Source organism: Musa acuminata, chromosome BXJ1-6 (genome assembly GCF_036884655.1).
Source record: "Musa acuminata AAA Group cultivar baxijiao chromosome BXJ1-6, Cavendish_Baxijiao_AAA, whole genome shotgun sequence".
Lineage (NCBI taxonomy): Eukaryota > Viridiplantae > Streptophyta > Magnoliopsida > Zingiberales > Musaceae > Musa > Musa acuminata.
The window spans coordinates 46,077,368-46,092,923 of NC_088332.1; the positions used below are offsets into that span (position 1 = coordinate 46,077,368).

Below are 15,556 nucleotides of genomic sequence, written 5' to 3' on the forward strand. Positions count from 1 at the left end.
AGCATACTCTAACAGTGTCATGCTTCCATTCTCTTCTACCTCCACAGACACTGCTGAGGATTCACTGTTCGGTCGATGAAAGCGGCACCATCCTTGGAACTATGCAAGGATGACTCGGCCCCTCCAGCCAAGCGCAGCATTCGCATGCCTTACCCAAGCCTGAACCTTCCTGCCTCCTTCCTCCTGTCTCGGCTCTCTCTTCTTTATGGTAATTAAGAAGCTCTGGCCTGAGCGCACCAATGCAATAGATGTAGCCGGCGGCTTGCGGCGGCACGCATGGTCGTCATGCAGCTGCACGCATTCTCATGCTTAGCGGCCGTGCTTAGCTCTTGAATTGGATTCAAATGCTTAGGACTTCCTTTGACAACATGATGTTAGTATGTACACCCAACCTTAGTTGAGTAGAGACTGGTATCACAGACACTGTGGCTGCACAACCCAGTCTACTGCGTCCAGCCTTCTTGAATTGCTCCCACGACATGCCTTGCCCCTCGCTTCCTCTCCTCCAAGTCGAAGAAGGATCCTAAGCCAAAAACTGAGATCGGGAGCCAGGTTCGTCCATCGCCTGAGCTCATAGGAGAGCCAACAGACGGACCTTTGGCATCTTCCTATGCCACCCCTTCTTTGAGGAGACTCCATTCAAGGGGGAGCCGTTGCGCTTCCCAGATTCCCCAACTGCGAGCTTCTCTGCGAAACACCTGATAAGGGGACTACTGGTTAAGGAGCCACAGCACAGGCTAGCATACAAGCGTGGGGGCGACAGAGATAAAGCAGCATCCGTTCGTCGAGGGTATGAATTAGGCACTGATACGATGTGCGAGTAGAAATCCCAAGCCCTGTGGCATCAACAAGAGAAAAAGGCTTCACTTGGCATCAACCGGAGAAGTTCTGATAACTATCTCGAATTCGATCTCTTTCTAGTGATTCAGCTGCAAAGCTGTTCCTTAATGGAGATGGTAGCTGATGTCTTGCTGCTTGCTAAAAGCATTTCTTAGGAAGATTAAGGTTTCTTGTCGATATGCTTCCCTCACCATTACGCAAGTGGAAAGAGGAAGAAGGAAACATGCATGAAACTGTTGCTGACGAGGTCCAGGAACGAACGACAAAGACTCGGGAGCGGCCCAGTCGTGAAGGGGTTACGATTCCGAGTCGCCGATGCGGTCCATGTACGTAAGGACCGGAGTTCTTCGTCATCAAGACGTCAGACTGATGTGCCACCTCCGCGTGTCCTCCCGAGGATTGCAAGTGGAATCAGTACGGCGGGGGTTGCACCGGATCTCCACGCGTGCGTGATCATTGGCTAATTGACCCCCGCCAAAATTGCAGCAGATCCCACTACATCTCGGGGCGCTAAACCCGTTACTGGTGGGCCCAATCCGGATGCCGAAGAGGCCTTTAAACGACCACGCCAAGATTCCCTCTATAGAGCAAGACAGGAAACGCCAAAGGGCTACTCGCAAGGATGGCGGGCCTCACCTCGTCTTCGAGATAGCTCGCACGACCATCGTTCCAGCAGACGGTGTTCCCTGCCTTGGTAGTGAAAGCTGAAATAGCGGGAGAGATCACTTTACAGTGCCAACACCCAATGACACAGTTCTTGCAGCTCCCACAGGAGAAAAGATTTGGTACTTGTTCTTGACTTGAATCCAAAGAATTCCAATCTTTCCTCCTCTTCTTGTCTTTTCCCAATCCTTGACACGATGTGAATCGGTTCGCATGATGTGTTATAAGACACTGCGGCGGGTCTCGATCGAGGGGAACGGAGGGAGACAGCCGGAGATCTGTAGGCACTGATACGTTCAAGCTGTAGGTAATCCTGATTCATCGGTCTTGTCACGAATGTTCACCTCAACCTCTTTTCCACATCATCATATCCATCTCTTCGAGCGGCATCGATCGATCGAATATGTTTCAGATTCTCTCGAACGGATTCGCGTGAAACTTGTGGAAAGTTTAGAGCTTCTTCGGGAAGCGTAAATTTAAATGGTGTTTTTATGTTCCTTTTCCTATTCATCTTTTCGTTGGTTATCGAACCGATTTTTGGAATTTATATACGCTGTGAGGTCTCGCTGGAAATTGACGGCAATGTGAAGGATCATGACGCTTTTTTCTCGATCAAACATAGGTTTTCTCTCTCCTGCGCAAAAAGAAGATTCCATTCCCATCATTTGATTGAAATTTTCCATAGAAATCGAGAACCGTTACTTGGATTTCGCCAGAAACCGAGCACATGATTCTTTTCATTTAGTTTTCTTGCTTATTTCAAGAAAGGCATCATTCCGGAGTAATTACTGGCTTATTTCGCCCCCCCTAACCCTAATCCTGTAGCTCCAACTTCCCAACCAAGGGTTGGATGAGACGTCGGGATCTCATCCGTCTTTTAATTAAATTGGGCATTCAATGCTCGCATCTGCTGTCTCTTGTGGTAGTTATGGTGGATCCTTGGCTATTTCAGTGGAATATTAAATGCCCTCTCGCATTTGACTTTAATTATGATTAAGGAAGCGCCTTACCGTCTGAGAGATTAATTTAATCTCCCAATCTCTGTATAGCATAAAAGAAAAGAAAAGGAAAACCTTTTCTTTCATTCTTCCCACTTCTAAAGAGATCCAAGTTTTCCGTTGGTTCCATTTCATGCTGTTATTTTGGTACTGTAGTATGTAGGTGACCATTTCTTTAATTCTGCTCTATCTACCATCTTCAAGCTTTGTTCTTGTGCTCAGAGACAGGAGAAAGGAGCTGAAAGGACTCAAGGGTAAATCCTTCATCTATTTGATTTTTGTTGCTTTCTGTTCCTTGTTATGAAAGACGTTGTGTTTTTTTTTTTTTTTTAATCATAGTACATCTTCTTTCTGTGAATTTTGACTTTTTGGTTGGGATTTGATGTGGTTCTGAAGATGGCAACAAAAATCTCTATGGCCTTTCGAATTCTGAAATACAGTTTTTGTAGTTCTCTGTGAAAGGAATAATAAGGTTGTGTTGAAACTATGGCATCTAGTGATGGAAAAAGAAATAAAACATACAAAGAGGAGATTTTGAGCACTTTAGTTTTCTTCTTTGGGTGTGAACTTTCATTCTGTTCTCGAGTTCTGCCATTAGGTCGTTTCCAAGTCTTTATGGACCATATTTATCTCCATTTTGGGTACAGATGTTAACTCATGTTTTAATTGAGTGTCTGCTTATTAACCAAATGCATGACCTGTGGTGTCTCTTTTTTAAGATACTATAATCATTTTTCCCTGGGTTGATTTCTAGGATTCTATCATCCAGCTTATAATAGAGTATGAAATTTTATGTGCAATATTTGAGAAGCACACTTTGTAGTTCGCAACCAACCCTTTTTGAACTAGAAACCATCAACTTAAGTATTTTAGTTCATTACTTAAATTCAATGAGCTGCTTTTTTTTTTTTTTTTTTTCTGGCGTCAAACGACCTGGTATTTGTTTCATGTTGCTTATGTGTGTTTCAGGAGTATATTCTTCTTAGCACCCTTCTGCAAGTAAGTTGTTTCATTAGGTTCACATCCTCGTACAAAAGAAATGGAGAGAATTGTTTCATCATGATGGACATGCATGATATTTTCTCTGGACTATTTTATATCAACTTGCTTAACATGCCTAAAATTTGTAAATCTGTATCATAAGGGGTATATAAATTAATCGTGTCATTTGGGAAAAGAGGTTATTCCATGTCTAACAAGTCAAATATTTCAGCCATCTACACTGAATTTTGGATAATGACTTCGTTTATAATTGATGCAATATTTTTCTGATGAATTAGCATCTCAGTCCTTTTTCAAGAAAGGTTATAGTGGTATTTCCTTATCGTGACATTAAAATTTTGTTTTCTGCTTATGCTTATCTTGGTCCGGATTTCAACCAAGGTCTGTCATACCGAAACATACTGCCCATATTGGGCGGTACATACCGGTCCGACAGATTACCAGTACGCGGACCACCCGGTATCGCTACAGTGCTACAGTACTATATTGTAGCGTTGCTACAGTATGAAAAAAGTATAAAATTGTTTGGTACGCCCTGATGTACCGTCCGGTACACTGGTAACATACCGTACCGAGCCTGGGTCGAAACGCCGGTACAGTACGGTACGGCGAACCTTGATTTCAACATTAGGATGCTGGAGTTGATGACATATTGATATGTAACTGTATATCTGCTTGATTTATTACTGATTTTATCAAAATTTCGTTTTATAATATTCACAAAATAAGTTACACTCGTTTTAACATGATTGCAAGTGAAAAAGGTAAAAGTTTTTGGATGGTTCTTTTTTTGTCCAGGTAACTTATTTGTGTTTAAAGTTTCAATGGATTCCGACTGACAATACACTCGGTATCTTTCATTAAATAGATCGTGATGCAGTAATTTGCGACTCTTGTATTAAGCACTCTAATCTCTTCCTAAACTTGAAGATTATCATTTTGTTCATGATTGCAGAGTTTTAATCGCTCTATTATCCTACATCTCTGAGTCATGAGCTTACTCCCAAATTCTCAGAACATAGTGAGAAACAGCTGAACATGTTGAAGTTAGATGCTGTAACTACAGAGAAAGGGGAAAATGATCTTGCAGAATTAGTAGACAGAAAACCATATCAAGATATAGAATTGTCTCTTCCCAATCATATCAGCAAGGATGCTTCAGTGATTCAAAATCAAAATGAGAATAAACCTATGCCATCTGCATCAGATGATCTTCGTGCTGAAATCCAGAATATTGAGCTATATGCAGATAAGGCCGCTACTGGTGTCTGTCAAACTGTGAAAGACATATGCATGGATGAAAGTTTACCACATAAAAAGATTCTGTTAGAAAGCAGTGACACCACCAAGGAGAGTTTAGCTGGCATCAAACCATCAGCAACAAATACAGATGATAATCCAAGTGGACGACTTACAGAATGTGTGACTCTAATTATGCAGGATCTACACATAGCTTCTGTTGTTGCTAAGGATGCTGCGGATCAATATTCACTTTGTAGCTTAGTTGAACTTGAAGACAAGCAGAAGGCAGATGTGCATATTACAAAACATTTATCTGACCATAATATCAGTTTTCAGCCATTGCTTTCTACTGGAGATTTTGACATGGTTCCTCGTCAATTGGATACAAACAAATTCAATCGACTGCATATTTTCCAGAAAAATACTGGACAGGTACTGAATTAACATGATGTTTTTTCAATCACTTGACTAGTCCTGTACCAGAAGAAGTAAAAGTCAATCGGTTTTTTCCACCACTAAGCTTGTTGTACTTCAAATTGGAATGCCGAATAATAGTCATTTTGCAACATTGCTATATAAATTTTCTTCGAGCATTTTTGTTTTAATTGTAACCCTTATTTCTCTTGTATATATCGACAAATATATTGAACATGTTCGATGAAATTCGGTTATGATATTAACTGTTGCTTTTAAATGGTTTGTGACTTTGTGGCAGGTTAAACATGATGAAGTATGCTCAACAACTCTGGCTTCATCAAGCATCACCACTGATTCTAAGGAAACCAGTGGGTTGGTGAAAAATTATACCAGTGTTACGTCACTGGGTAGTCTGAAAGGTGGCTGCTCCACTGCTGAAGTTGAGCCATCAGATGTGGGAGGTGAGAAGGAAGGAGGAAATGTTTCTCCTTCCTTCAATCCTGGAGCAATGACAAACAAAGAAATAGAGGAGAACAGTGGTAATACTGATAGTGAATCTTTCATAGATGCCCAAAATTGTTTTTCAGGTGAAGAGATGGTTTTTGATGGTGTCACATCTTCTTCACGATGTTCGTGTTGTCACAAGAACGCAGGAGACCCAAGTTCCTCTGGTCCAAAATCATCCTCAGGGCACATTGTATTTTCTGGTAATATTTCTCTTCGATCGGATAGCACCACCAGCACTCGCTCCTTTGCCTTTCCGATGTAAGTCCATGTCTCATAGTTCATATTTCATATTTCTAATTTTCTACATGCATCGTATGCTTAGCTGATTTTGTCCAGTACGGTAAGGTGGATTTGCTATCTAGTTGTTATTGATAGTATATAAGTTTGGTCCTTTTATCAGACAATTTGAATAAGTAAACGTACCAAGTAGTTCATTTAAGATTTCATAATATAGAATATTTGATGAGTATGTGAATGTACACCTGCTTATTATGAATGATCCTCCTCCATTTCTTCCAGAAATCTATTCTAGGATGGCGTTTGTGATAAGTTATCATAAGCTTGTGTGCTTTGTATGTTTCCCACAGGCTGTAATTTTTTTTGTTCTTGTTACTGGTGCCTCCAATTGCTTTTTTCCAGCCTTACGATGATAGAAGACCCGTCAGTATGGACAAATATATGCCCTTGAAACACGTAGGAAGAGATGCATAAACACTTACCAAATATCTTATTTCCTGTGTCAACTAACTCGGAAGTTATATTCTTCTAATTGTCTATGCCAGAAATCTCCATGCAAATTTCTCAGAAATCTCCAATTGGAAGTTATATTCTTCCAATTGGCAGACATCATGTAAGTTTAATGTATTTGGAAAAGTTAGCAACATATAGCTAGTAATTATCATTGCATATTTCAGTCATTTTACACCTCAAGGAACCTTTGTTTTACCTTACAATCTCTTATAATATATACACACATATATATATATAATATATGAATAATAGCCTGAATTACCAGCACTTTTATCTCTAACGCAGATTACAACCGGATTGGAATTCCAGCCCAGTGAAAATGGCTAAAGCAGACAGCAGGCATTTGAAAAAGCACCGGTTTTGGAGGTCAGGAATTTTATGTTGTAAATTCTGAAGATAATATGCCTGACCCTCTCTTCTTTTTATTACGTGCCTCGCAAAAGTTTACATTTCCGTTGTCATAAAAATCAGCCATGGGTTTCTTTTTGGCCCCCGCGATCCTGCTGCTTGTTTTTATACACTCGAGGCAGGTTAGGAGGAAGAATGTTGCGCTTTGGATTGTGGTTTGAATTGTGTAACGTAACCAAAATATTCTTGTCTCTGTCAAAGAAAGCAAGTAATGGTTCTCTTTATATATATATATATATATATATATATATATATATATATATATATATATATATATATATATATATCTGCAAAGAATTAAGCGTGGAGGATCAGAGTAATGGTTCTCTTTCGTTTTGTTCCTTGTTGCACATTGGGAGCCTCTTCTTTGTTCTTATCATTCGATATGAATTACGTGATGAATGGTTATGAATCACCGGAGCAAAGTTTAATTTATTTTTCCCCTGATCTGTTACCAGATTCGTCATGTGCTACAAAAGAAACAAGTTTTGGTTAAAAGAAGGGCTATCAGAAATGAGTTTGGATAGTGGCACACACATGCTTCGATTATGTTTCGATGAAGATCAATGTTTTGGAGTAGTCATATGAGATGATTTCGGATGAAATTATTGTCGTTCTGTTGTTCATAAACACTTTGACCTAATAGTTCCACTCTCTGTGATCTGTTTTAAAGGGACAGGAAAGCTTCTCTACTACTTCTGTGTGTATAAATGTGCTAACATCCCTGTCCAATAATTCCAACTGTCTTCCTCCCTACTTTCTTTACCCCTGCAACATCTTCACTTCCCTCACTTGGTGCATCCCTTTTCAGCGCAGGAGGTTTTTGACATTAGGTAAACATGTTTATTCCACATACAGCACGAGTGTCCGAGAGAAGACAATAGAACGAATAAGACAGGAGGCACAGTCCCAAGTCTAATGGTCCACAGATGAGAATTCCATCGTGGGGCTTTCTTATCTGATCAATAAGACAATAGAGATTCCAGTATAGGATGGAGGAATGAAAGAAAGGAAAACATTCTCCACATCCAAAATTGGGGCTTTCTTATCTGATCAAATCCATATGAATACACTACCAATGAGATGGAATTATCTGTGGTTAATTTACAACAGAAATTCTTGGAGAATACAAACCTTAATGAAAGGAAGCCTCCTATAAATGAAACACAGCTTTACTTAATGTGGCAATGGAAGCCTCTTCACAGGATATAGTACTTGAATGATGTTAATATGCCAACGGTAAGACCTTGAAGGATGATCAGAATATACATTCATCTCAAGGGTTCATCAATGTACTGATAAACAAAGGAAGCACTAGTTATCTGCTTTGTGTCTCTTGGTTGCTTGTGAAGATTCTTCACTGATGTTCCCCATCATGGAGTGACCACCTGCTTGATTCGTCGGTGCAGGGTCGTCTGGATTCTGCAACGATCAGCAGAAAAAGCAGGACACAAGGCAATTTATGAGAAAAAGGTACAAAGAAAAACAAAAAGAATGATCGCTAGAAGACTCTAAGAACCGCAAGTATTATTGATTTTATATGTTTGTACATGCTACCTTGGCAAAGGGTAATTAATAAACATATGCCCAGTACATGCAGGAATGGATTAGAATATCCACTGCAAGATGAACATATAAACCAAGGCCCAAAGGCAAAGCTAGTACCTAATTTTTCCAAAAAGGAAAAGAAGAGGCTTGTAACTAATGCAAGGAATCCAAGACTTTAATGGAGAGATATTATCACACTAGTATCAAATCGTAGTACAATGATTGAACTCTTTAACTTCAAATTCTTTTAGTGGCTAATTCAGAAATAGACAAAGTTACTGAAACTCCAAGGGTTAAGTTGAAATGGAAAATGGAGGTTATATCAAACCTGAAAACCTATTATTTAATATTTTTTTGAAAAATAAAACAGTTGTCTGATGACTTATAAGATATTTAAGTAACGAAATATATAAAGTAACACAAAGACAGATAATTTGCACTTTATGTAAAAGGTTATGGTAGGCTCTTTGACTAGATAAAAATAAAAAGGACTGGAACAATGTCACAATCCACTATTTCAACAATATACAGAAGATTGATTACCAAGGAGCAGATCAGAATTAGATATACTACTATTTACAATAAAAGAGCAGTGTACCTTGGAGTTGGACAATGCAGAAGTGGCACCAGCTCTCTTATTAGTTGCACGCTTACCAAGATTGATCTGTACAGAAATACTGGCTTGAGACAGATCTACGCCAGAACTTTGCAATGATTGAGTTAGTGTCGTCAAAAGCCTGTTCGACAACAAAATTCATAGTTAGTGAGGTTCATAAACCAAATCAAGTTTAACAAGCTTGCAAAAACTGGACAAAGAAACATATATTTCAAAAAAAAAATCAAATGGCCGGTTTGAGTGGCCATTCATACAAAGTAAGTCACGGGAGGAAGGGGAAAACAAAAATCCAAGTACATACAAAATAACATATATCTGCAAATGTTCAGAAATCCTCAACATGAGAATTAGAAGATGAGTAAAACGAAACAGAAGATCAGGTAACAGATCGACTTAACAATACTAATATCATCCACAAATCTCACTCTGGATTTCTAAAGCACAACATGGTGTTATGCTTGTTCAAGTTGGTTAGATTCTCCAATTATAAATCTAATAGCAAAGAGCAAAATTTGTTAAAAGAAAGGATAGAAGGAAAGGAAAGCAAGAATGGCTGCCAAAAATTAATAAAATGATGCATAGAGACGGAAATGAGCATATGCAAGCATCTTCCCGTTAAGAAAATTCTAAACAGAGAGATAATTCAAATTAAAACATAGCAGCATGATGAAAACAGATATCATTGCAATTTCTAAAGACTTATACTACATTAGCGATTAATCTAATAATTATATGGCACACACCCTTGCGAGTAAGTGGCAGATGCATTAATTGTGCCCTCATCGATTATCAACTCTTCATGCTCATTCAAGATCTCATTATTTACAGCACAATCAGCAGGGCTGGATGCTCCTAACCAATGTGACTGAGCCTGAGATGGCATACTATCTGCATATGAAGTCAATTTCTGTTGTGACTTAGCAACACCAATTACCTTCCTAAAAGAAAATCAAGTTTGGCCAGGAAAAAGGTTGCGACCAACTTACTGGCAAAACCTGTAGCAGTTTCCATTATCTTGTAGGAAAGACCAGCTGTTGCATCAGATTCTGTCGGATTCTGTGCATTTGAGAGCATTACAGGTGCAACTGGAATGTTACTCTCATCGAACTGTCCAGAGAAGGCAGATGCAGGAGGAGCAGAACCATTTCTTATGACTGGAGAAGGGTCAGATAGACCATCTACAGGGATTTGATTGTTATTCTGTTGAAGGAGAAAAAAGAAGGGGTTTTGGGTAGGTAGAAAAATTAAACTCTTTGCAAAGAATAATATCACCATAAGAGCTTCCTAAAGACAAAGAAGCACAAAATGTGCATTTATATTCAAGTTCTCTAAATGGCAGGCACCTGTGCATTTTTCCAAAAAGACCTGTAATAGACTTTTACCTGCCAAAGAAGAATAAGAAACAACAAACCAAAAAATAAGTAGAGTCCCTCTACCCGCATAAGAATCAAGATTTCAAAATTAATTTGGACCCATCTAAAAGAATAACAAATAATTTGGGCCCAGCTAAAACCACTCCCAATAGTCACAAATCAGTTAGACCAAGGTAAAGACCAAAAGATAACCTAATGGTTGTGAGCAGTGTTTTGTTGACTGTGATAGATATAAAAGTAAGGTACATGTCTATCTATTTCAGTGAAATATGCACTCACTATGCAAATATTAGTCAGCAAAGGATTCCATTAAAACACAGAAGTAGATGCAGAAAAGCAGAATTCTGTGAGACCTTTGGGGTTTCATGCTTTACAAAGACTCAATAAGACTAACAACCATGTTCACATGTTTTCCATGATAAAACAAGTATAAAGTTTACGAGCTTATTCATAACAAGGATTGTCATATCTTAGTACAAGAGCGTGCTGATGCCTCTTAGGTATCTAACAATTCCGTACTGTCCCATGCAGATCAACATGCACTTGCATCGGCAAACCAGCTTAGTCATATGTTGGCACCTCCAGCATGAGCTGGCATAGCAACTGTCCAATGTGAATGTGTCATTCGCATGTGAATCCCAAACTACAACTAATAATTAATGGCAAACTGATTAAAACATAAAATGAATTTTCCCATAGCTCATGGAATCTCGTGATTTGGATACCAAGGTTCAAGTCATTAAAACAGCTTGCAGGGGTAACACTACTTAAACTGACCCCACTAGATCCTACATTAGTGCATCTTTTTTACCAGGCTGCCTTCTTTACATGGAATCTATTGCGAGAGTTTATTTTGAATAAGGTCATTCATTTGTATGTTTTTTGACCAATATCTTAGTAATTTATGTTAGCTGACTCAGTTCACAGAAGAATAGAGTAACAAATTTCAATTCCATGCTAAGATCAATCTTTCCTTTGTGCTCCAACAATGTCTTCCTTCTTAGGCAAAATTTCACATCTATCAATCCAAAGTTGATGGGTTTTGGTGTTTTATATTTTTTTATATATTTCTTGAACTCAAACGAAATAACCAACCATGATTTCAAATGATTAGCCTGAGTTGTTGGATTGATCTCAATGGTAATTACACTTAGTGAGGATCTTAATATTTCGAGGGACACATATGCTATATTAAAACTTGTAATGACAACTATGCTATTTCCAAACTTTGGATGGATAAATATGTAAAACCTCTTCATTTTATTTCACAACTATTGAAAGGCTTTATATAACAATTTCAAGAACCATACATTAAGCTGCAAGAAATTTGTCTAAACGATATAAGTGAGTCTAGGCAGATTCCAAGACCATAGTACCATCAATAGGAAATATTTTCGGTAGCAAAATTAACAGGTCCAGGTAGTTTCCGTACTCTAAACAATTTATTGTACCAATAGCTTACTACCAGCGATGACCTTGTCTAAAGCAGAATTTTGCTAAAAAAGATACATAAGCAAATACCTATGACATTAAAGAAAAGATGGATGCAATAATTTAGGCACTATTGCTACAAAAGGGATATAAGACACTGAATTCCAACACCAATTATATTCTTTGAGAAAACTTGCATATATAGTCATGCACATATATAAGACAAAGCTTCACAAATAATTACCCAAGGCATTAACTTGGCATTATCCTGATTCCATCCTGGGTAAGAAGACTCAGACTTTTGAGCTTTCTCTTGTAAAAACCGGATGTATTCAATGACCTGATACATGTTGTAAGCAAAACCATAAATGCCAAAAAAACTTGATCGATGAAGAAAAAAATACAATGTAATTATGCATTATCCGCATGGTATATGCCTCCAAAAGGAATGATGCTTTATCTCTCTTCTGATCGCTATGAGGTATGAGTTCCCTAAGTATCTGAAATCTGCAAGTACAAGAAAATTCAAATACAAAATATCAATCTACAAAAAAGGCAATACTAATCTGCACAGCATAGCAAAATGCGCCATAGAATGTCTTGTCGTAAATGAGACATTAAAGTTAGCAACATCAAATATAGCTATATATGGAAAATTAAATAGGAAGGAAATTTGAGAAATAAAGAATTTTTCTTTGACCACTCAACTGAAAGAAGTTTGCTCAACTCTCCAGATTGATGGAACTTGACCCTCCTAACAGGTCAGGGCTTTCTCCAATTTGAAAAAAAAGACAGATCTCACAACCTATCAAGAACCAACTATATAATTAAGCTACTAATCTAAAGCAACTTACATTGCATAAGAGAATCGATAACATCCAAGTGTGGCCTTTGGACCTTACAAGTTCTTTTGGAAGAAAGCTATTTGTTTCAACTTCCAAAATCTTACTAAAATAAGACTTTAGAACTCTCAGAGTACGAATACTTGTAGCAAAATAACTTCTCGACATGCACTAAACCCATTTTGGGTCTCTTAGACGCAAAATTCACTTGAAAATATACTCTAAAAATGTCCTAAAATGTATACTAGAAATACTAACAAAAAATCAGTCCAGACATTACAAAGGTAGTAAAATACAATGACACCTTATTCTAGTCAAGAAACGACTCATGTTGAGCAGTTCTTATCTTGGTCTTCTAGGATTGCTTGTAAAGTCTCATTCATTTCCAAAAAGGTTTATCATTGTAAAAAGATGTTTGCTCCAATTTAAAAACCGAATAACTGTTCTCTCCCACTTCATCTATGAATTCTTTTTGGTCTGGGAACTTGCATTGTAAGATCTCAAAAAATCAATCTATCACCAATCCAATTCTAATAGGAATAAACCGATGTCATCCAGGGCTTCATCTTATTGATCTTGGCTCCAATGGGGCTAGGGCGTCATGAGGATAGTAAGTTACTAGAATGTTGGACTTGTTCCCTTCTTTCTTTTCTTATGATGTAACAAAATTCTTTAATTTCAATGTTGGGATCCAAACAATAGCACGCGTTGATTTCCTTCTCTTTCTGATTTATCAATTTTCAATACTAAGGACTTGCTTCATTCATCAATTGCAGAATGAAGATTATCTATGTTCCAACTAATTACTCCACTGTGAAGTTTTAATTCATTCCTATTAGTATAGTACGCTATGGACATTTAATCATCAAAACAAACTTCATGGCATCAAACAAACAAGAATTTGCAAAAAGCTTGACGTAATTAGTAATTGAAAGTTCTATAACCCTGGAGAAAGCGGAGGAAAAAAACTTCTCCACGTGGGCGGGTTCTATGCAGCAGATAATTGAACCATATCTTCGTATTGCATGTTTTATTGTAAGAGGACTCTCCATAACTGTCAGGACCATGAGTACCTTGACACTTCTGGTCAGCAGATCATGTCTTCTATTGGAACAATAAAGATAAGACCAGTGCCACTACAACCAATCTCTTAACCTTCTTTCTTTTCCTCATCAGATCTCACCCTGTCACATCTTTCAGTGCTTCCTTCCTTGTCGGTTCCTCACCTGAGGGAGTCTTTCTTCTGGTCAATTGTCCAGATAGCTCCTCCACAGAAAGAAAGGCCCAGTACCATATGGCTCCCTCTCCGTAAACCATTCCATTTCCCAGACATAAACTGATACTTGCAATTCTTATCATGTAACTTCATTCTTAGTAGTCACATAGACAGAAAGAAAGGCCAAATGTAGTCACATACTTGCCATTCTTAGTAGTAACTTCATTTTGTTTGTTTCCAGAAGATCTCAAAGTACATTATGGATTAAGTTTATTATTATCATGCTAAGTCAAAGGAGTAAACAAGTTCACAAAGCAATAGGTCTTATACTACTTTCACTTGAGCAGTATACTAAATAAAACATTGCAATAAGGAGAACCAGGATAGGAAACTACATCGAGTATTGAACAAACAGTTCAATCAAAATTTCTAGAAGAATGGAATTGAGCAGAAACACGAAAAACATAATGCAGAATTGGACATTGTGCAAATGTTATGGTATCATCAACTTGCCTGTCATTGATTTTGTTTCTTCTCCGCTGCTCCATGGCCGAATGCTTTGATTTAGGGGTAGCGGGCAGCTCATCAGTGCCGCTTCCCTTTCCATCCACCCTAGTAGTCAAATCTGCTATCCATGAACAAGGCAAGCATAAGCAGTATAACATGAAATTGCAGAATTTCATCGCTGTACGGACAAGCTAAATTGCTACCACTAAAAACACCCAACAAAATGGGAGTTTTCAAGATGAAATTTCTCCTTCACAATTACTCAAGATGTCATCTTGATCAGACAACCAACGAATAGGTTTCCACATAATGTGCCGGCGCAGTTTAGGCACGCCAAATACGGTGCAGCGGAGAGCAGCTGACCGGGAGAAAACAAATCAGAGAACCGTGATAAAGAAGCGAGGAACCGAAGGGAAAAGGAACCACCTCTGTGGAAGGAGGAACCATCTCTCTTCCCGAACTCCTGATCATCGTCGTCATCTTCGTCAAAGCCCCTGCTGGATCTCGACGCAGCGGTCTCCATGGATCGGTCCTTCTCCGGAGCCCAGCGGTTCCTGTATGAAACACGTTAAGCCACTCCCACGGCTCCCAGGAGCCCAGAGGGAGGAAATTAAAGGACAAGAAAAAGAAGATGGACCTGACAACGGAGGCGGTGGAGCGGGCAAGGAGGAAAGAGGTGGCCGGCCACTGCGCTGCGGAGTAAAAAAGAAACACCGAGGAGAGCTCGGAGGGGAAGACCACGCCCTATATAATTAATTCTCTTCCAAAAGACATAATTAGAGTTCCAAAAATCATATATTTTGCATCTCAATCCTTGTACTATAAGATATTTCCAAGAACAACCCTTGTGCTTTAGCCATCCATCCCGGTTATTTTGGCTCCAGCATTCGAAACATTGGAGAAACGACGCATATAAGAAATGATAATATGTGATGAGAACATATAATTAAATTGAGATGCAATTAACCAAAAGATATTGGTGGAGTATTGTTGTTTTGGGTTTCATGTTCGTTGGGATTCTGGTCACCTTTCAGGGGCTGAAGTGAAAAAATAGCTCCATCCACAACGTCTTGCTAACTATCGCCGATATCTAAGTTTCTGACTCGCGTGTGTTATTTTCTGGAGCGGATTTTGCGTGGGCCTTTCGATTTGGTTTTGGATGGCAACTCTGAGGTCCGAAACGATTTCGTTTCGTG

General features: G+C 38.6%; 2 protein-coding genes across 7 annotated transcripts; one reads left to right on the forward strand and one right to left on the reverse strand.

The window, feature by feature from the left end:
- The first annotated feature begins 1,504 nt into the window (after nucleotides 1–1,504).
- Nucleotides 1,505–7,177, forward strand: LOC135581646 (uncharacterized). 5 transcript variants are annotated; one of them, XM_065189630.1, is made up of 6 exons: nucleotides 1,506–1,625; nucleotides 1,732–1,810; nucleotides 2,706–2,755; nucleotides 4,459–5,177; nucleotides 5,461–5,927; nucleotides 6,705–7,177. In XM_065189630.1, the coding sequence occupies exons 4-6, from the start codon at nucleotides 4,542–4,544 to the stop codon at nucleotides 6,811–6,813; spliced, it is 1,212 nt and encodes a 403-aa protein (XP_065045702.1). In that variant the 5' UTR covers nucleotides 1,506–1,625; nucleotides 1,732–1,810; nucleotides 2,706–2,755; nucleotides 4,459–4,541; the 3' UTR covers nucleotides 6,814–7,177. The 5 variants fall into 5 exon arrangements, with proteins under 5 accessions (XP_065045705.1, XP_065045702.1, XP_065045704.1 ...); XM_065189633.1 differs by lacking the exon at nucleotides 2,706–2,755 and having other exon boundaries at nucleotides 1,505–1,625; nucleotides 1,732–1,806; XM_065189632.1 differs by lacking the exon at nucleotides 2,706–2,755.
- Nucleotides 7,178–7,854: 677 nt separating this feature from the next.
- LOC135677374 (transcription factor BIM2-like) lies at nucleotides 7,855–15,467 on the reverse strand. 2 transcript variants are annotated; one of them, XM_065189636.1, is made up of 10 exons: nucleotides 14,998–15,467; nucleotides 14,787–14,914; nucleotides 14,367–14,478; nucleotides 12,233–12,302; nucleotides 12,040–12,135; nucleotides 10,335–10,373; nucleotides 9,978–10,191; nucleotides 9,735–9,879; nucleotides 8,974–9,112; nucleotides 7,855–8,249 (listed from the first exon to the last, which is right to left on the reverse strand). In XM_065189636.1, the coding sequence occupies exons 2-10, from the start codon at nucleotides 14,881–14,883 to the stop codon at nucleotides 8,142–8,144; spliced, it is 1,020 nt and encodes a 339-aa protein (XP_065045708.1). In that variant the 5' UTR covers nucleotides 14,884–14,914; nucleotides 14,998–15,467; the 3' UTR covers nucleotides 7,855–8,141. The 2 variants fall into 2 exon arrangements, with proteins under 2 accessions (XP_065045708.1, XP_065045709.1); XM_065189637.1 differs by lacking the exon at nucleotides 10,335–10,373 and having other exon boundaries at nucleotides 14,998–15,211.
- Nucleotides 15,468–15,556: the final 89 nt, after the last annotated feature.

Bases quoted from the DNA above. Each gene is read 5' to 3' on its own strand.
- LOC135581646 (XM_065189633.1), top strand. From the start codon at position 4,542: ATGTTGAAGTTAGATGCTGTAACTACAGAGAAAGGGGAAAATGATCTT. The intron at 5,178-5,460 runs GTACTGAATTAA...ACTTTGTGGCAG, and splicing joins TCCAGAAAAATACTGGACAG to GTTAAACATGATGAAGTATG. The intron at 5,928-6,704 runs GTAAGTCCATGT...TCTCTAACGCAG, and splicing joins CGCTCCTTTGCCTTTCCGAT to ATTACAACCGGATTGGAATT.
- LOC135677374 (XM_065189636.1), bottom strand. From the start codon at position 14,883: ATGGAGACCGCTGCGTCGAGATCCAGCAGGGGCTTTGACGAAGATGAC. The intron at 12,136-12,232 runs GCATATACCATG...AACATGTATCAG, and splicing joins AAGCATCATTCCTTTTGGAG to GTCATTGAATACATCCGGTT. The intron at 10,374-12,039 runs GTAATTATTTGT...CTTCTTTGGCAG, and splicing joins ATGCCAAGTTAATGCCTTGG to GTAAAAGTCTATTACAGGTC.